The sequence below is a fragment of the Dipodomys ordii genome, unplaced genomic scaffold (assembly GCF_000151885.1).
Source record: "Dipodomys ordii isolate 6190 unplaced genomic scaffold, Dord_2.0 Scaffold7, whole genome shotgun sequence".
Classification (NCBI taxonomy): Eukaryota; Metazoa; Chordata; class Mammalia; order Rodentia; family Heteromyidae; genus Dipodomys; species Dipodomys ordii.
The window spans coordinates 6,134,173-6,155,902 of record NW_012267223.1 but is presented as its reverse complement, the minus strand read 5'-3'; the positions used below and the strand labels follow the sequence as shown (position 1 = coordinate 6,155,902).

The 21,730-nt window shown below is 45.4% G+C and overlaps 1 protein-coding gene across 1 annotated transcript in view; it reads left to right on the top strand.

Moving 5' to 3' along the window:
- Positions 1-21,730, top strand: part of Prkca (protein kinase C, alpha) — a 388,590-nt gene that overhangs the window by 359,073 nt on the left and 7,787 nt on the right. Inside the window, exons 14-16 of the mRNA XM_013037977.1 lie at positions 7,235-7,315; positions 13,904-14,011; positions 16,040-16,180. Of these exons, the coding sequence (XP_012893431.1) occupies positions 7,235-7,315; positions 13,904-14,011; positions 16,040-16,180 (330 nt within the window). The remainder of the gene's footprint in view (positions 1-7,234; positions 7,316-13,903; positions 14,012-16,039; positions 16,181-21,730) is intronic.

Below are 21,730 nucleotides of genomic sequence, written 5' to 3'. Positions count from 1 at the left end.
TTGAACATGTTTGATGTACACATTGTTTAGTAGTGACAGCTTGGAAAGAGCCTTCTTTTGTGGTCAAACCATTTATTTATGAGTGGGCTCTTGAGCGTTGATGAGTAAGGACAACATGGAAATGAGTGGACTCCAGTTCAAGTGCATGCAGAAGGGTCAACAGGCCTATTGTTATCCCCCACCCCCACATACCCTATGCTAGATTTCCAAGGGAAGCTAGAATCCTGGCTGCTGGCTCCTGTTAAGCATTTGGAACCCTTTTTGACAAGAGTCGCCTTTCCTAGGCCAGAACCCTACTGGGGCAAAGTCATCCATGTGGAAAGTAGTCAAAGGACAACAAGGGATCGAAGTCCAGCCTTGTCTTTTTCTAGCTGTGTAATCCTGAGTAAGCTACTTACCCTCTCCATACCTCATGGTCCCATCTCTGAAATGGACTTACAAAGGCTAAATGAATTCACAGAGGTGAGGAGCCCCCAGCACATAGTGACTGCCTTGTGATGATGATGGTGCTTCCAGCCATGGCTGTTACTTTACCAGTATCATCCAAATCCCTTCCATGCTGTTGCCAAACCGTCGCAGGCCAGAGCCATCAGAAATCAGAAAACCTCTGAACTCTCCTCCTCTCTTCCAGTCTGGCAGAGGGTAGAAACCTGGGTGGCCTTGGAGCAGTGGCCTTCCAACAGCTGTAGCCCTTGGCCTACAGAAATGAGACACTGCCTCCCGATCCCTTTCTTGCCCTGGTCCTGTGCCCAGGCTAGAAGCAAGCTCATTCATAGCTCACTTTTCCAAGACAGGCAGCCATTTGTAACATCCTGACATCCTCCCCCAAGCAGTTGGCTCATGTGAGTATAATCATAGTGATCACTATGACAAACAGCAGTAAAACAGAATGACAGTGGCCCTGTTGGGAGTCTGTCTTCCAAGCCAAAGTTCAGCCTCCTATGTGCTGAAGGAAAAGCGGCCCACTCTAGCCGTTCTTGCCAAGTCTGCCTTTCCTTTTGTGAGTTGTTCCCGCTATGGGAAACCAAATTGCCATGGCAGCTTCTTGCCTGGGGCTTCAGGATATCAAGCTGTCCAAGCTTGGCAGCAAACGTCCATTGGCCCAGAAGTGCCAGGGACACCTGGGCCTGTCCCCATTAGAATCAGACCCATGAGCTTCTCCTCATCTACTCTGTGCTCTGGAAACCTCATCCTAGGCTCAAAGCTGACTTCTTAATGACTAGTCTGGTATTGGGTATGCAATCCAAATAGAATTTGGTTGGGAAGCATTTTGGTTGAGAGTTGGTGTGTCTCATCCTGTTTATCACCCTCTGGTCTCAGGCCTGATGATGAAGAAAGGGACAGACATCTCTAACTGGCCACTGACATTTAAAAACTGTACACCTCTGGGCAGGCTGCTTCACCTCTCTGAGCTTCCATTTCCTCAGCTGTCAGAAGCAGAGAAGCAGTGTGATTTGTGGAAACTTGTAGGAACTGGAAGGGCTAGACCAACACTGCCCATGATGCAAGCCAAAATCACAAAAAGTTGAAAAGAGAAACAGATGTAATTAAAACTGATTTTAATTATTTTATTTAACAGAGTAGATCCAAAATAAATTACCAATGATATTTTTGTTGTATAGTCTTCAAAGTCTGGTATGTATTTTACAACTAGAATCATATCTCAATTTGGAATAGCCACTTTTCAAATATTTGGTAACCTGGTGTGGCTCATGGCACTAGACTGGACCAGGTAGCTCTATTTAACTCAAAAGAGATGCCATAACTGACATCTGAAATCAATCATATCTGAGCATCCACCTTCAACTGCAGATCTCAAGCCATGTTTCTTAGTGCCCTGGAGTTTGGGTTAACCGGAGCTATTTTTGAATTGTGTTTGATGACTGAGGAGAAAGTATGCTTGGTTGTGAAAAGGAATTTTCAGTGGTGAAGTTACTTTTGTAACTGAGATTTTCAGAAGCTCCCTGCATATAGCCAAGGGTAACAGCTGTGAACTCTGCGAAGAAATAGCCCAGTTACATCCCACATGGAAGGCACTTATGATGACTCAGAGCGACTGTAATCTGTCCAGTGGCTAAGCAGGCTGACAATGCAGGCATTGGGGAAGAAAAGCCCATGATGCTTGGCATTCTGCTTTTCTAATCTTACAGAAAGAAGAGGGTGTGTGTGTGTGTGTTCAGTGAGGTCAAAAGGGGTTAATATTGTAGAAATAGGAAATGAAGAGCAAGTTAGAGCCAAGTTGTAGAATGGGGGCAGGGAGGGATCCAGGTGTTGTCATGGCTGATAGGATTTGTGATTCATTCTAACCAGGTGTAGGACACCCACTTCTTGTGACAGGTTTTTAGTCAGGTGTGACTTTGTTCTGTTGTAGCCGAGAGGTGTGTTTGACAGACTGCTCAGACTATAGAATGTGAAATAAAGTGTAAGTTGCTCACTTAGCCCTTCTGATCCTCCACTCCATTGTTCCACCAAAGCAATGGTGCTCAGGTTCTGGCTACCCACAGTCAACTCCCTGGGACTTGCATCTGTATGGTGACACAGGCAAAGTTTATTCAAGTATCTTTGTTAGGTGTGTGGTGGGTGGGTGTGCACACACACGCACACACACACACACTTACATGATACCAGTCCTGGGGCTTGAACTCAGGGCCCAAGGCACTGTCCTTGAGCTCTGTTGCTCAAGGCTATCACTCTACCACTTGAACCACAGTTCCACTTCTAGCTTTTTGCTGGTTTATTGCGGATAAGATTCTCATGAACTTTTCTTGCACAGGCTGGCTTTGAACCCCTGATCTGTGACCTCAGCCTCCTGAGTAGCTAAGATTATAGGTATGAACCACTGGGGCCTGGCTCAAGTGCCCTTTAAATATAGTTTCTTACAGTAACCAAAACGATCATTTCAAATCTTTTATACTTGCCGGGATCTGGTAACTCACATCTGTAATCTAGCTATTCAGGAAGCTGAGATCTGAAGATCAAAGTTTGAAACCAGCCCAAGAAGAAAAAAATCCATGACACTGTCTTCATGAAATTGTCTACAATTAAAAAGCAAAAAAAAAAGGAAATGAAGCTGTGTCTCAAGTGGTAGAGTGTTAGCCTTGAGTAAAAAAGCTAATCTGCAGCACTAGGCTTTGAGTACCAGCACACACACACACACACACACCAGCACACACACACACACACACACACACACACACACACACACACCAAAAAATCTTTATTCTAATCTGTTCTATTTTTTTTTGTCAGTCATGGGTCTTGAACTCTGGGCCTGGGCACTGTCCCTCAGCTCTTCAGCTCAAGGCTAGCACTCTACCACTTGAACCACTTCTGTTTTTCTGGTGGTTAATTGTAGATAAGAGTCTCACGGAATTTCCTGCCCAGGCTGGCTTTGAACTGCAATCCTAAGATCTCAGCCTCCTGAGTAGCTAGGATTACAGGTGTGAGCCACCAGCACCCGGCTTCTGTTCTAATTTTTCCACTAATAACTTTTCACACTAATCTTCAATGTCCCTTGATTTATATTTCATTAATCTTAATATGAATTCATTTGAAAACCATAACTTGCATCTTTCAAACAAATATGCTAATAGTCAGAGGTCATTTATTAATTAATTCTTTGGGCAGGTACATTAACTTTCTAAACCTTAGTTTTCTCACCTAAAAATTGGAATAATAATTATTTCTACCTCATCAGATGACACAAGAAGATGTACACAGAGAGATCACATATAGTAAAGGCTCAGCAAGAGAATTTCTATTTCTCATCTACTTGGCCAACCCTAAGTTCACAGAAAAGCTGAGATTTTGTGATTTATCTACATGGATGAAGGAGCTTTCGGCAGAACAGCTAGCCCTAGCTGCCATAGCCATCCCTAAAGTCATAGTGTAACTACTGTGAATATTTCTTTCCTCACACTTCCTCTGGCCCAGGTTAGGCAGCTGAGTTAACTGGAGCACATGGTATCTAGAATTACGGCAGCAGGAAAAAGTGGGCTTTTAAAAGCCTCAACCTGGAAGTCAAATACCCCTTCCTTTCACCATACATTTGGCCACAAGTAATCACATGATCCAAAAGCAAAGGCAACTGGGAGACTATCCCCAAAACACCCAAATAAAAAAGGGCTGGGTGTGTGGCTTAAGTGATAGAGCACCTGCCTAGCGAGTACAAAGCCCAGAATTCAAATCCTAGTATCACCACCAAAAAAAAAAAAAACCAAGTTCATATTTCTACTAACCAAAAGGTATTATAAAAACAGATATAAGGGCTGGGAAGTTGGCTCAGTGGTAGAGTGCTTGCCTTGCATGCACGAGTCCCTGGGTTCGATTCCTCAGCACCACATGAGCAGAAAAAAACTGGAAGTGGCACTGTGGTTCAAATGGTAGAGCGCTAGCCTTGAGCTGAAAAGCTGAGGGACAGCACCCAGGCCCAGAGTTTAAGCCCCACAACCGGATCCAAAAAAAAAAAAAACAGATATAAATAATGCTGAGAAGATCGAGTGCAAAATTTATAAGAGAATTGATCCCTTTTTTTGGGGGGGGTCCGGTTGTGGGGCCTGAACTCTGGGCCTAGGCACTGTCCTTCAGCTCTTCAGCTCAAGGCTAGCGCTCTACCACTTGAGTCACAGTGCCACTTCCGGGTTTTTTCTTTTTGCTTATGTGGTGCTGAGGAATCAAACCTAGGGTCTTAGGCATGCAAGGCAAGCGCTCTACCACTGAGCCAACTTCCCAGCCCAAGAATTGATACCTTTACAATGCATTATTAAGAAAAACAAATGTCGTGTCCTGCCTGTGTGGACAGGGATCTTGTCTGTCACTTGTCTACTGTATCCTTAGACCTCACATAATCACAAAAGAATGAGTGGATGAACCAACCAATCATATAGAAAACCAGGCAATTGCAGTTTACTAAAAGGGGAACCCAAGCATCTAATATTCATAAAGAACATTGGTCTGACCTGCCTGACTCAGGAGAAGAAGAAGAAATCCCCTCTTCACAAAGGATTATATTCAAGGAAACTGGAAGTAGTGCTGTGGCTCAAGTGGTAGAGCACTAGCCTTGATCTGAATACCTCAAGGACAGAGCCCACCCAGCACAGAGTTCAAAACAAACAAACAAAAAAAAACAAAGGATGATATTCAATGTCTAGAAATTATGTCTGGTCATGAAAACACCAAATGGAACCAAACAAAAGGCCAATAAGACCACAGACATATCACTTTCAGTAATCACACTGGCACATTTTGTAACAATGACCAACACTATGTGGTAGTGAGGATCTGAGGACACAGCCCATTCATCCACTACTGGTAGGTGCCTACCTGTGTGCCCAAACATGAGTAAATCTGACAAGTCCTAAAAGTTTTACTGTTGATTCAAATACAGTTATTCTAACTCAATGTTGCTACCAATCAGAATTTATCCTGCAGAAATAGTCTTTCCAGAGATACTCATGATCTACTGTTAAATAAATAAACTGACTATGGACCGGCACGTTGGCATAATCTCATTTTTTAAAATGTATTTGCCCACATATTTCACCTAAACATTGGTGGAATGGTTTTATTGATAAATGATGGAACACTGTTTCTGGGTGGTGAGACTATAAGCAGTTTTACTCATTTAGGTTATTTTTCTGCCAACTTTCTTTCATGAGCATGCAGGTCTTATGGAATTAAAAATAAATAAAAATAAGGTTGTTATTTTTAAAGAGTGATTTCACATTGAAAAATATAAAATTGGCATCAATACGGAGCTAAATCAGTCCAACTTTTTTGGGAAACAATTTGCTGTTGCATCAAAAGTTTTGAAAATAGGCAATTCCTAGTAACAGATTGGAGACTCTAATTTTGGTAGGCTTTGTGTGTGCACTTACTTTCTAAGTTTTCAGAAAGAGCAAATGTAGTAAGAAGAACCTAAGAACTCAGAGATTTTTACAGTTATCATCTCCTTGTCAAGAAAATGAGCCACAAAGTTGCTACATGCAAACAGGTAGTCCTTTCTGGATAGCCATAGTTAGGCAAATCATAGAGACTTGTATTTCTCATTCTACACAGAGGAATATTAGCCATGCATTAAGGAGATGAGGGTGACAGATGTGTGGGAAGCTTTCTTTTGTTCTATGATATTTAATTAGCCATTGGGTGACATTAGGAATATCTTTGACTATGCCAAGGTCAAGTTTGTATATAAAATGACAGAGTGGTTATGCTGAATATCTTTAGGATGCCTTCACCTCCAATCCTGCAAAATGATCTGTAAGTCTAAGAAGTATGTGCTTGTCTACACCACCTAGCTGAGAGGGAATAAAACCCGTGTTTTAATAAGACAGGCCACACTTAAAAATTGAAATCTGTTATTTCTCCCTATTTCAAAGTGAGAGAAATGTTCTGCCGAGAGAGAGAGAAAGAGAGAGAGAGAGCCACAAGGTAGAAGGAAGAACAAATGAGTCCCCCATGGACTCATCACCCAGTGTCAGCAGCTGCCTGCATTTGGCCAACTCCTTGTAAAACTGACATGTCATTTCATGTCTCATACATTTCATCCGTAGATATACTCATCTCTGACTTGAACTCATACTTTTTAACTAGCTGCCATGATATTATGCCACCTATCAAAATTTACACTAACCCCTTAATATGTCACCTGATCATGCAGACTCCTCTATCTTAACTTTTCCAGTTGTCTCAAGGTATCTTTTATTGCAGCTGATTAGTTTGGATCAAACAAGGTCCAGGTATTGCATTGTATGCCTTTTTCAAGACATCAGCTGTTCAGCAAACCAGGTGTATATCAGCCTACCTCTGTGAGCAATACAAGAAAACTATAATTTTCACTTCAGTCATTCCTTACTTCTATTCCTCATCACCATCCCTCACTGTCAACCTTGTCTTTTAGCAAAACTCAGTTACATCATGTAGTCACCTTACCTAATCAGACCCCAGCTCTAAGTGGCCTCTCTTATTTTCCAAGAATTAAATCCAATTCAATGTCTGGATATTGTTCACCAGTTAAGGTAATTAAATCTGTTAGCAAATCTCTGTGTGAATCAGAAGTGGAGCCCCAAAACAAGACATGAATAGTGGGTCGTGGGTAATCGTTCTCAATGTGTCTGATTCAAGGGGCCCTCTTCCCTGGACAGGGACAGATTGTACCACAGACATCTGCTTGACTAACCTGTTCTAAAACAAGCTATGTGACTATTAAATGTAATTGACATATTTGTTTTCACAGATAATTGCTTACCAGCCGTATGGAAAATCTGTGGACTGGTGGGCATACGGTGTCCTGTTGTATGAAATGCTGGCTGGCCAGGTAATGCTCACCATGTTCCATGTTTCTTCATTCATTGCTATTCTTGATGAGGTGACTACTTCTCTGCTACGGCAGCTAGCAGGTTACACCAAGGTCATGTGACTGATGTTGGTCAGACTTCCCTGGTCCAAGGAAAGTGGGAGAAATTTCCCCTTGAGAATGAGTGACACTCAGTGTCATAGAAATGATCTGTGATCATAGAAGCACCAAATGGAAAGCTGGAGTCTGGAATGTACTATGACCCCACAGCTCCTGCAGACTGATGGCTGTTGTGGTTGCTTTGAGTTTCTGGTATCTCAAAACTGGCTGTGGGTTTTTACCATGGCCTTCAGCTCTGTGAGCAGAGATTGTCTCCACTGCTGCTCAGGTGTATAACCTCTGGTGTTGCCTAAGGAAGAAGCCTGCTCTGCTTCCTTGAGGAAGTATTCTGATAGCTCCTCCTGTCTCCTCCTCATTCACATTCGCTGTGGGTTTCACCAAAGTCCAGGGAGGCTGAGTGCCCAATTTAGGAAAAAATTAGATTGGCTCAGATAAGGCAGCGAACCAAGTGCATGATTGCCTGATGTGACACTTTCTAACATAATGACTTTAATATGTGCATTAACCTAGTGTGTCCTAACTGCTTTAACAGCCAACTTCCAAATCTCAACACTTTGACACACACCGGGTTTATAATGCCTTCCTGGCATGATCCTTATGCTGTGGTGGGGGCAAGGGGTCTGACCCACACAGGTGGTCCGTGACAACTCCCTCTCTTCACTCCCTCTTTGAGAACTTTAGACTCCGCCACGGAGCCCTCCTCATTCTAGCAGCCAGTGGAAAGAGAGTTGAGAGGATAGTCACCGTTTAAGACCAGGCTTGGAGGTGGAATCTGTGGCTCTGCCTGCCTGTACTCCAGAGTGGGGTGGGCCCTGCAGGATGCCTGGGAGCTCAGTCAGGGAAGCACATTGGACCAGCACCTAGCAGATGTCTGCATTTCAGCCCAAAAATACTCCCATTGTGGGCAGCCTTTAGAATTCCCAGAACCCAAGTTCTAGTGCCAAGGAAGTTTGGCACTGGAAGTTTGGAGCATGGGTAAGACAGAATGGACAGAAATGCTCAGAACAGCAGTGGCACCAACAAATAAATCATTGTTTGTGTAAGAAAAACCCCCTCTCCTAACCTGCTAGAGCCATCTGCTCATTTATCTAACTTATTGAATGCATTCTGTGTGCACAGTGGTAAGAGTGCTTAGAACAGACAAAAAAAAAACCCTTGCCTTCATGAAGCCCACAGCTTAGAGAAAGAGAAACGATAGATTCATTAGATAAGGACAACACATAACATATTCATAACAGAAGAAGAAAGAAATAGGCAGAAAAAGAAGACACAGACAGAATTGGAAGAGGGCTGAACTCTTAGCTGGATTGGCCAAGAAAGGATGAAGACACCCAAAGGTGTGTGTGTGCGCGTGCACACATGTGTGTGTGTGTGTGTGTCTGTGTCACAGTGAGCTAGCAGGAGTAGGAAGCCTGAGGTCAGACAGGAAGAGCTCCTCTGGTCCTATGAGCATAGTTGTCATTTCAAGACCACTGACTTTCACCCTGCCATGGAAAGCCCCTGATGACCTCTCCTTTATATCTCTATTGTGATATCTCCTATCTCTTAGATAACAAAATTGTCCATTTGCTTTAGGAAGATTTAAAGCATTAGCCTACCTCTGATCATGAAGACTATATTTGGTGTTAAGACTTGGCTGACATAAAACAGTGGAGTGTTTAGTTAGGTTTGTCTCCTCTGTCAAAGCATTCTTCTTTAGCCTGGCACCTCCATGTGTAAACATGGAAAAGCGGGTTATATACAATTGCTGTCAATGAGACTAGCTGGGAAAACACAGGTTGCCTGCACCTGAAGCTAATTTCCTCTCTTTACAATTTTGACAGTAACATTTGACTGGGAATTACCAGCCCTCTGGGAGCCATGCTGTTCATGAAGGCACAAGGAGCCAGTTCCCTCCTTGATCACACACACACACACACACACGCACACGCACACGCACGCACACAAATGCTCATCTTTCAAGCCCAGGAAACAAACCTTCATTAAGAGTCACGTTTGCATAGTTGGCAGCAAGTGAAACCAATGGAGCAGAAACATGGACACTTTACAAGAGGTTGCAGATTTTATTGGCCAATAGATGGCAGTTTGGGGACTCAGCCTGCAGGGAAGTCCCCACCCCTACCCCTCCTTCTGCCTCATCCCCTCCTCCTCTGAGCCTTCCTGAGACTGTATTCCCTACAGATGCCCAGTGAAACCCACTCCAAGAAGGAAGTCCCCTGGGGTGCATTCTGAAGTCCTGCTTGCTTCTGGCCTCATTTGCAGGCTAGCCATGAAATGCTGATGCCCAGGCCCTCTGGGAAGGCCCCTTCCCTTTGTCCATTCTCCCTGAAGCGCACACCCCACACACCCAGGTGTTCCATAAACACCTGGAATGATTCCATGGTTTTCAATCCTGTTTCTCAAAACCAGTTAGCTCTGGGCATGTGCCCCGCCATGCCTTCACCAGCTGTTGAAGCTCATATGCTGGTATCGTGTGGGAACCGGTAACAACCGCCTTCATGCCCTTGAGTCTTCACCTGGCCACCTACAAACAGGTACCATTCAAAGCCCCTTCTTCCTCATCCTCACTGGCTCCTTGATGCAAAGGTAAATGAAAGCCTAATCATTCTGTGACTCAGTCCCCCAAGAAAGGATAAAACAGCTCCAATCACCCATGTCACCCAAAGTCTCCTCAAAGCTGCAGGGACCCAAGAAAGAGTAGGTTCTGTTGTTGGAAAGGAAGATTAATTATGAAGTTGTTGGAGGGACTGTGGCCTCAACTTGTCTTCCTTAACCATGGAGGGCTGAAGATGTGTTTTAAAAAATTGATTATAATTTTCTTCTCATTTGATTTATTTATTGTCAGCAGCCAAGAGGGCTGTTAAGCATAAACGCATAAAGAGCCCAAGGCTGCGTGGATTACTTGACAAGTACTATTACTTTGTGAGCACAAATGGAAATTGCCAGCACTATGAGGAAGATATTGCAGCTCCAAGTGCTCACAGTATTAGTCATAAAGGGACCAACCCTCTCCTCTTTATGGCATTTTCTGCCTGGGTTATTTATGTTTTGTCTTCATTCCTGATGAATCAGTAATGGGTGCTTCATCTCAGTAATTGGAAGTTCAGCCGGAATGGTCCACCTGTTTCCCATCCCACACCTCAAGTTCTCAATAATCTACAGTAAATATGGCAGGATCCTAACTACCTCTTATTAGCAGGTGATTTAGGTACCATGTTATCCAGTGTGGACTGTCGCCCTCATTTGTTTGTTTAAAACCCACAAATGGTGTATAGCTAAAGCAAGATGAAGGGTGCGACCTATTTAGAAAATGTCTATGTGTGTTGGGCTGGGAAGGTGGCTCAGTGGTACAGTGCTTGCCTTGAATGCACGAGGTCCTCAGCACCACATAAGCAGATAAAAAGCCGGAAGTGGTGCTGTGGCTCAAGTGGTAGGGTAGCCATGAGCCGAAGAGCTGAGGGACAGCGCCCAGGCCCAGAGTTCAGGCCCCATGACCGACAAAAAAAAAAAAAAAAATAGAAAATGACTTGTTATAGGTAGCTTAGCTTGGAACATTGCGTTCAGATTTAGAGAAAATAAAAATAAATAAATAAATAACCATGGGGGTTGCAGGAAGTGGGGAGAGAAGCAATCTAAAATGGTCTTGTACTAAGTACCTAGGCAACATATTACCCCCCATCGTACTAAGTACCCAGGAAACATATTATGTCCCCAGGCTAAGTAGCTGGCACTCATTACTAGAAAGGAAAATGAATATAATTATAACTCGTCACCACTGACCTGCCTTCACCACCAAGGACTAAGAGTAGGCAATTACCTGTAAGAAGGCTTCCCGGGTGAACTGGAAAAACAAGGGCATACACACGTTCACACCCTCTGCTACATAATCCTACACCTGGGGCATTAGTCCTAAGAAGTAATTCAGAAGAGCAAAAAGCCATGTGTACAAAGATGTTTCTAGTAGCATTATTATTAGGATGCATTGCTGACATCAGTTGTTACTGTGCCCGTGGACAAAGAAATCAGGCTGTGATGATGTGTCACCTTGGTGGCATTCAGCTCTGGCTGGGAACACATGGCTACAGACAAATGCATCTGCGGCAGTCAGTGAAAAACAAGACCTCTGATTGACGTGTCGTATCTGAAAGCCATGTAAGAAAGCCTATAAATCCATGTGAAAAATAAGCATATTGGTGTGTTTAGATGAAGAGAATGTAGATGCTCCTTTCATGACCCAATCTTACATCATTTTAATTGAAAACAGAGCTCCCGGGAGCTTTCCTAAATGTGATGTTCATTACTACTATTTGCCAAAGATTTCGTGTCTATCTTCCCTCTGGCACAAGATAGGATTGTACTTCCAGGCTCTCCAGCAATTGGACAGGGCTTCCAACTCATTCTGAACCAAGAGCTCTGAGGAGAAGTCCTAGAGCTGCAGCTACCACCGTGGCCATGGTACACCAAGATGGCAGCCAATCCACCAGACTGGGGCTCGAATGACTACACTCAGCACAGCACTCTGTGGATCCCAGTGATATGTAGCATGAGAAACGAAACGAGCTGTACAAGCTTTGGAGATGTTCTAGGGGTTTGTTGACCTCACTTGTGACAGGGTGACTGGTACCTAAAACACAATTTGGGTCATCTACCTCTTGCAGCAAAAGACATATGTTAGGGGATCCCACTTACATAAGATTCTTAGAATAATCAAATTCATAGACTCAGAAAGGAGAATGGTGGTTGCCTGGAGCTGGGAGAAGAGCCGAATTGGGGAGTTTGGTTTAATGCGTGTTCAGTTTGAGAGAGAAAAGGAACGAAAGTCTGAAAATGGGTGTAATGATAATGGCAGAACAGTATGAGAGTGATGTCATAGGACTGTGCCCTTAAAAGTGGGTAAGATAGTGTGTGTGTGTGTGTGTGTGTGTGTGTGTGTGTGTGTGTGTGTGTGTGTGTGTGTGTTGCTGGGCTGCAGATGGAATCCAGGGCCTCACACAAAGTAGACTATTTGATTTGGTAGATTCTAACATCTGTCTATCTTTGCGACAGAGGAGGCAGAATAGAAACAGTAGGTATATGAGTGGGCGTCATTGCAAACCCAGGAGGAGGAGGCGCTTTCCCACGCGCGAAGCTTTCACTCAGGAACAGTCCTGGCCTAATTTCTCCAGGGCTCATCCTCGAGCACATAGGTAGCTGCAGAAACAACAGGCCTGCAGCTGTGAGGAAAGGTGACCTGACCATCTCCCACTGGTTCATTGGGACCTGGAGAGAGGTCTCTGGCTGGGACCAATTGCTCTCCACACGATGACCTGAACATCGCAGACCCCCTCCTTCCCCGTCCCCTCCCCCCTCCGACTGCCCCATCTATGCTTTCAGAAATGTCCATTACATCTGATGCAAAATGCGACTAGTCCCGATAAAGCTCACCAGGACAACCTGTCCCCAGCAGAGTCTTCTGTGTATGCGGGCGGACCCCACTGAGCGCTCCCACCTGTGTCAGCCCAAAGAGCCATTGTTCACTGTTCAATTCCAGGAACAAGTGTTGGGCAGGAGTAGTGCTTGGAATGGCTGAGAGCCTAAGTCTGAGTTAGCATCCTGGTTCTGCCACAAGAGCTCTTTGCCCTGAGCAGAGTACTACACAGGACCTCATTGGCCTCACCTGGGATGGGTCCTTGGCATCCAGATGATAAGTATAGTTTGAGGATTAAGTGATATGTATAAAGCACTCCCCTGGTGCCAGGAAGAGGCTGAGATGACCGTTATCCACCTTCCCCATAAGCCCATCCTTCCCCTCCCTTATTTCCTGTGTAGAGAGTAGATTTAAAAACAAAAACTGGAGAATCACATGCCTGTCCCCTCCCTAAGGTGTAGTGACAGGAGAGTCCCTGACCCTGGAGGCCTCCCAGGGAGAGAATGCAAGGTAAATCTCGAGACCTTGTCTAAGGGACATTTGGTTGCCTGCATTTATTGTCACTTGGGAACCCTTCTGCAACAAACCAGCAGCTTAGAGTAGCTTCTTGTAGGCAGGAGTCCTGGGCCAGAGGAAAGTCCTCTTTGCTCCAGTTCTGAGATTCCCTATCTCAATTGAAAACATTAAGCATTCTCTATCCTTCTCCTACTGAACATGAAGCCATCTGACCTAACTTGTTCATAATTAAATTTTTTAGCACATAATTACAAGATTAATGGATTAATTACAATTTATTTGTGAATCATTAATAGCATTACTCAAAAACATTTTTCCCTAAAGATTGTTTTGGGGTTGCTCAAGGCAAGATAATTAAAAGGACAGAGTTAAAAATGAAAAACACACAGTCACCAGTGTAATTAAAGATAATCAAATAAAGCCTTAAGTTAAGTGAGCTAACCCTGACTCCTGCAGTGTGCCGGGAAATCTGGTTGGATTCTTTATGCTGCATCTGACCTGCAGGTGCCATGTTAACGAGCTATTTCTCCTAAGTGTTTTCCTGTCTTTGCTCTTTTCTGAACCAGCCGCCATTTGATGGTGAAGATGAAGACGAACTGTTTCAGTCTATAATGGAGCACAATGTTTCCTATCCCAAATCCTTGTCCAAGGAGGCTGTTTCCATCTGCAAAGGAGTAAGTCCATCTGAATTCTTCTTTTTTTTTTTCTGTCATGGATCAAGGGGCCTGACAGGGAGAGACTTTTTCAAAATTCTTTTTTGAGAAAGGGCTTCACTCTGTCACTCAGGCTGGTCTCAAACTTATAACCCTCTGTCTCCCAAGTGCTGAGAGCACAGCGTTTCCCATAGTTCTGAGTATAGACATGCCTCAAGTGCAGGCCACTCTGCTCTTGGGCACAGAGGGCAAGCATTGGTAATGTGGGCATTGGGGCACAAGGAAGGCAGCATCCCCTGGGGCTCAGGCCTACTCCCTTATGGAGCTACACTTCTGTTTCTAGTCCATTTTGTGAAACTGTGGAGTGGGCCACCAGCTGTAACCACAGACCATTGGAAAGTTGGAGTTCCCACTAATTCTAGTTCTAGGCCTCTAAAGTTAGTTGTTTTTGTTTTTTTCCCAGTCTAGGGGCTTAAACTCAGGGCCTGGGCACTGTCCCTGAGCCTCTCTGTGTTCAAGGCTAGGGCTCTGCCACCTGAGCCACAGCGCCACTTCCAGCTTTTTCTGTTTATGTGGTACTGGGCTCCATGCATGCTAGGCAAGCTCTCTACCACTGAGCCACATTAGTTCTTTATTAGTTGTTTATCTCCCTCCACCCCAATTTTTTTTTTTTTTGGTCAGTCATGGAGCTTGAACTCTGGGCCTGGGCGCTGTCCCTCACCTCTTCAGCTCAAGGCATGCACTCTATCACTCGAGCCACAGGGCCACTTCTGGTTTTTCTGGTGGTTAATTGGAGGTAAGAGTCTCACAGACATTCTTGTCTGGGGTGGCTTTGAACCGTTATCCTCAGATCTCTGCCTCCTGAGTAACTAGGATTACAGGTGTGAGCCACTGGCGCCTGGCTCTGACTGGTTTTTAATGGTTAACTTTTAGGTCATACAATTCTTTTCAGACTTAGTGAGATGGAGTGCAGCACACTCTTTCATGTTTTAAAGATAGTTCAGTCCTTTGGGAAATATTTATCCTATGTTTTTAGGGCAGGGTGGTAGGCAGAGATGCTAATAGTGGACTGACATCTCCCCTCCAAGCATTCAGCATAGCCTCTGAATCCTGTACCAGGCATGGTGAAGCCAACTAGCTGCCTTCCTAGTTACTGTGTAGATTTTTCCAACCCATTGAGCCTTCAATGGATCCTTGTTTTTTTGTGCCAGTGCTAGGGATTGAGCTCCCAGTGCTAGGGATTGAGCCTGGAAGCAGTTCCTTCGCTATCGTCGCTCAAGGCTGGCCCTCTACCATTTGAGCCACGGCTCCATTTCTAACTTTTTTGTGGTTAATTGGAGATATAAGTCTCAGGGACTTTCATGCTGGAGCTGGCTTTGAACCATCTTTACACCTCCTGAGTAGGACTATAGGCATGAGCCACTGGCGCCAAGCTGATTGATTATATTTTGATCTGGGCAATGTGATGCTGTGTGCTGCTAGTCTGTAATGCTTTAAGTATGCATAATTTTGTTGTTGTTGTTGGTCATGGGGCCTGAACTCTGGGCCTGGGCGCTGTCCCTCAGCTCTTCAGCTCAAGGCCAGCCCTCTACCACTTGAGCCACAGCGCCACTTCCGGCTTTTTCTATTTATGTGGTGCTGAGGAATAGAACCCAGGGTCTCATGTATGTTAGGCAGGCACTCTACCACTGAACCACCTTCTCAGCCCAAGTATACACAATTTTTAATGATGTGTAGGTTGTTTTTTTCTCAAGAAAGAAAAGCAGATTTACAAAGGTCTGAAAGAAGGGGATATGAAGATGTCTGTCTGATTTCTTCCTGTTCCATTTGCCATGGATTCCATTTTCTCCCTTTTTCTTACGGTGACCATAACTACAAAAAAAAGGCGTCACTTGAGTGACTTTCTTGGTGACATCCTGACCGTGTCTGCGCTGCTGGTGTCCAGGCAGCCCCACCGCCCGAGCTAGAAGCTCAGCTGGACCAGGAGAAGCAAGGGGCTGGCTCTGGGAAGCTACTGTTAGCCACCTTCTCATTCATTCTCCTTTCCAGCTGATGACCAAACACCCAGCCAAGCGGCTGGGCTGCGGGCCGGAGGGAGAGAGGGATGTGAGAGAGCATGCCTTCTTCCGGAGGATCGACTGGGAAAAACTGGAGAACAGGGAAATCCAGCCTCCGTTCAAGCCCAAAGTGGTGAGTCCTGAAGAGCAGAACTGTACACAGAGTCTCTCCCCAATTCCAGCTGTGCTCCTCCCTCCCTTCTTCCTGGAAACAGGAGACACGTGACCCTGGCTTTGGCAGGGTGGGGGAAAACAGGAAGGTACCAGCCTAGGATTGTGCTCCATGCTAGAGTCTGAGCAGTCAGTGTTCTTGCTGGCTTTGTAGAGTAAGGAGAAACAGAGGGACCTTGCATGCCCGTCACCCACAATAGGGCGGCCACCGAGAGCCCCAGACAGTTGCAGCCTGTGCTAGACAGGCACGAGACTCTGAGGACCTCACACCCGGCAAAGCTGACCTCCTCTCAGAATTTGGGCACCAGCTTGCCCTAGGGATTGTGAAGCCCATCTAATGCTCTGTTGGCTTCTAGTTAGGCCTGGACGCTGGCCCACACAGGCCTGGGTCTATAAGAAGTAAGCAGCAACCATCGGTTCTGACCCTGCCAGCTTTCTTCAGACTCTGCCCATGTGGTTGCCACTCATTCTCCTTTATTTAATTAATACCATGGAGCAGGCCCTCTCCACTGCTCTACAAATATTAATTCGCTTTATTTCCCAGCAGCCCAGGGAGATGAGCATCACTGTCCCCAGGTTGCAGTTGAAAAACCTGAGGCACAGAGAGGCTGAGTAACTTGCTGGAGGATGCACAGCTAGTAGGTGGCAGAGTCCAGTCCTTTTCCACTGTACCATTGTTCTACCTCAGTGACAGCTTTACAGCTGATTCTGAGAGGTAGTAGTAACTCCTGTGTGCCTTTTTTTTTTTTTTGTCGGTCGTGGGTCTTGAACTCTGGGCCTGGGCGCTGTCCCTCAGCTCTGAAGCTCAAGGTGAGCACTCTACCACTTGAGCCACAGCGCCATGTCCAGTTTTCTGGCACTTCATTGGAGATACGAGTTTCATGGACTTTCCTGCCTGGGCTGGCTTTGAACTGCAATCCTCAGATCTCAGCCTCCTGAGTAGATAGGATGACAAGCGTGAGCCACCAGCACCCCGCTGTGTGCCTTCTTAATGTTTCCATCTCTAGAGACAGAGTGAATATCTTTAAGACGCCACCCTTCTCCCTACTGGTTCAGCCTAACTGTATCTCCAGTAGGTGTCCCGTGAGAGGCCAGGAGGACCCTGGGGCAGCAGAATTACTGCCTGTGCCACACACCCAGCTTTGTTCTAAGAGCAGCAACCTCCTTGTCAGCCGGTCCCGTGCATGCTCTGCTCCCAGAATAACAATGGGTGACAAGCCCATTGGACTTTATTTTTCTAAGACATTTTTAGCACAGACTGAAGACAAACTAAAATTAATCAGGTCAGTTGACTTCCTTCTGAGTCATCCTTTCAAATAGGCCCTTCGATATCTGCCACCTCCCACCTTCTTCTTAGCCAGCCCTGGACCCCGGGTCCTCTCAGAAGACCCTCTTCTTCAGTGCATAAAGCCTGGCTCTCGGGTGTAGGGAGGGACTGGGCAGACTGAACAATGAGACTGCAGGTATCTGCAAAAAAAAAGAATTAGCAAGTTTCTCTGTTCCCCCTGCCTTTCATATCTCTCATTGTCTCCTTAAAATGAGAAAGGTGAGCAATACCACCTTCAACACGGCTTGTTCTTCATAGGAACATAGAGATAAATATGGGCCCTGCTTTCAAGGTGGAGCAAGATGAATTCACTTGTCACTCCCTTTCCAAAAAGAGACAGGGTGCAGCAAGGCTAACCATAATACGCACTTTCTTTTTCTCTTTTTATTCTCACCTGGACTTGGTTTTCAGATTCTCCCACTTTTAATGGGTACTTAACCCTAAACTCATGGAGAAGTAAACCAGGGGTGACACTCAAGCAGCCAAGAATGTGGGCTGTTCCCTGTGGGTCACGGGAGCCGCTGGAAGCAGAGTGGTTCCCGTGGTAGACATCTGAGTAAGGCAGGAGCATCGTTTGATGGTGTTTTATTCTGGGAGTGCTGCTGGTTCCTTCATTCCTCGGTTGATTGGTTGGTTAGGGCTTTGGTTTGTTGGTTGGTTTGCTGGCTCGTTGGTCTGTTGGTTTGACTGAATGCTGGTTAAAATAAAAGGGAAGAATAGATTGCCTTTGGCTATAAAGGGGTGGGGGAAGGAAACCAAACACATAAAAAGCAGAGAAATTGTGGATGAAGTTTCTAGAATTGAAGGTTTTTGTGGAAAGTTATGCTTGGTCAGAGCCCTGGCCAGAGAATGGAACAGGAGAACAAACATCTGTTCACAAGAGATTGTTCTGCTAGAGAATCTGTGCAAAAGGAGTAAGGAGCCAGACAGAATGCAGGGCAGGAGCCGGGCGGCAAGGAGACACATCTGCGGAGGAAGTAAGAAGCAAGTGGACAAGACACGTCCGTTTGTCACAACGCAGACTCAAGTGAAAGACAAAGCCAAGAGTTCTGGGCCCTGGAAGGGCACCAAACAGCCCTGAGGACTCACTTTCCCCCCATCCTTCCTCCATGCCAATCTCAGGCGAGGGGTACCTACAACAGCTCTGTCCATGTGACACACCATGCTGCAGTGGAAATACTAAATCAGTTCATTGGTTAAACAGGACATGGATGACAGAGGAACACAACCTCAGACAAAGCTGCACACACTCTGCCATGAACTCAGACAGTAGGAAAAATGGGCCAAGGACCAAAGCTGTGCTAGGATGTGGCTTTCCAGCTTTGTCTAATTGGAAAGTCAAAAGAGATTGCAGATAAATACAGAGCCCTGCCTGCTCAAAGGGCCAGTCTTGCTGCTTCAAAGACAGGCACACGATACTGGTCTCCGTGTGGCTACTGAAGACCACCTTGATAACATGGCTGCCAGAGAGCCTAGCTCAGAAGACTCTACCTCCAAGCAGCTTCCCTCACTCTAGCTAAGGACTTTGTATGTCTTGGTGAATCAGTTTACTGGGCTAAGAGCCCTTAGCCTGTTTTGCTCTTCCTACATGCATACTGCTTCTGGCTCCCATGGAATTCAGCCTTTGCTTATAGTGGAAGATCAGATATAGGACTGTTGGCTTGCTGCTTCTGGTGATCTAATTTGTCCTAGAAGCCAGGTTATGTTGGCTCAGGCCTGTAATCCTAACTACTCAGGAGGCTGAGGACCACGATTTGAAATCAGCCTGAACAGAAAAGTCCAAGAGACTCTTACCTCCATTAATCACCTAAAAGCTGGAAGCAGAGGTACAACTCAAAGAATGGAGCTAGCCTTGTGTGAAGAAAGTCAAGCAGGCGCATGAGGCCCTAAGTTCAAGCCATAGTTCTCTTTCTCTCTCTCTCTCTCTCTCTCTCTCTCTCTCTCTCTCTCTCTCTCTTCACTCTCTCTTTCTCTCTCTCCCACACACACACAGAGTAATTTGTACTAGAAAAATCAAGAGTCTATCATCTTTATTTGGTCTTATTTTTTTATTTTCCTTTTGAATCTTTAAAGAAAGATTATTCCAAAGCTGCGTACCAATGGCTCATGTCTGTAATCTCTGGTGGCTGAGATCTGAGGATCTTGGTTTAAAGCCATCCTGGGGAGGAACATCCATGAGACTCTTGTCTCCAATTAACCCCCAAAAAACAGAAGTAGAGGCATGGCTTAAGTGGTAGAGCACCAGCCTTGAATAAAATAGCTCAAGAATTATGCCCAGACTGTGAGTTCAAGTCCCTTGGCCAGCAACAACAAGAACAAAAAAAGTTGTTCTGGAATCACTGACCTCCCAAGGAAGGGTAGAGGTATTATATAATTGGACAGCCACAGTTCTTATCAAGAGGAACTGAGGTTTCTGTAGTGTGCAATGTACTTATCATCTTCCAGATGCCAAAGTGACATTGGGGAAATTAAAACGTGAGATACCCATTGCACAGAGATGCTTGATGGTGCCGTGATCCATCAGGAGGCTGTGCACAGGATTGTCTGTCTCCTGATGACATGAAAGCCAGGTCTGCAGTGCAACTCGGGCCTACGGCCTGGATTCTATGTAAGGTCACACGCAGGGGAGAGCAGAGAAGGGAACGACAAGTATGCCTCACCAGACAAATCTGGAGGCTTAGACGTCTGTCTTGCAGCAGCCAGTGGCAGGACAGACATGCCCGGGGTAGCGCCATGTTTGTCCCGAGAGGTTGACTCTGTGCCATCCTGAAGACAGATGACTTTCTGGAAGACAAGACAATCGCTCGACAGGGTAGAGCCTTCCACGTGCTGCTTGATTTTATCAAAAGCAAAGATGAAACCAGACAGCCGTGCTGTCCTGTCCTAGAGATGAATCAACCACAAGCAAGCTGGAGCAGGCACCTCTCAAAGAAACATGGTGGGAGAGGGCCCTGCTCCACAGACGAAGAGCACAGGCCAGACTCCAGCAGAGGTCCTTGCAGCAAACTTGAGCCATGAAAAGGAGGCCCATTTATCTTCCCAGGACTCCGTGCAGGAAGACGGTGTTTTTAAGCAGGATGTTACCCCTGGTCCATCTCCATTCTCAGGAGAAGTGAGAGTATTCACCTGTCTCCCACAGTATCAGAGAGGCACGGAGGTACCACTGCATGCATGGCCATATGACCCTCACCCTGGGAAGGACAGCTCTTTCTTTCTGTTTGCACCAAGGTTCTGATCAGTGTTACTTTGACCTTTGTAGACTTTTATCCTGATTCATTATTCGTGGTGAAGCCAATATGCCCTTCAAATGCCCATCACCCTGCCTGGGATGAGGAACAGTTTGTACAGCTACTGGAAGTGGTGAAATGAATGGATGTTTTCCCCTGAATTCTATCCATTGATAGTAGGGAGTGGTCACAGCCAAGCCAGAAGCAATTTCTGGATGTTACTGGTTATCGGAAAGGAGAAATCCATCTAGAAAGCTAACACCCAGAAATACTCCACAGCCCACAGTAGGCAGAGCATGTGGAAAATGGGCCTGTCTTTCATAAGAGTTGTTTCTTGGGGAAACTTCCTATCTCTCTTTTTTTTGAGGGGTTACAATTACATGGGCAAGATAATGAGTACATTTCTTATCAAGCATTGTAGCCTCCTCCTTTGTTTCCCCTTCCCATCCCTTCCCATCCTCCCTCTGCCCTCCACCCAATTCCCCCCCCCACCAACATCCTATCTCTTAAGAAGAGATGGGAGACATAGGAAGAAGATAGAATTATGACTTCATGGGGGCTTCGCCATCTCTGCAGCAAGACTCACACAGAGTAAGAACAGCAGGAGCTCCCCTCCCCGGTCAGAGGCTCCTCTGTAGCTTGCTTAGAGCGTCATTACCAAAGCTGATGCCATTCTTTTTCTTTAAAAAAAAAAAAAAACGAATTAAGTTCTAGTTTCACATCACACTTGTAAACCAGTTGGAAAATACTATTAAAAAAACTTCTATATTCCCTACCCACAACCTCTGAATGTTAACATTTTATCATGTTTGTGCTGTTCTTTTTCTATTCTTTCTAACTGCCTATGGGTACACACACACACACACACACACACACAACTTTTCTGAACCACTTGAGAGTAAGTTGAAGATGTAATGCTTCCCAAATCCTATGTATGTTTCCTAAACGACATCTCATG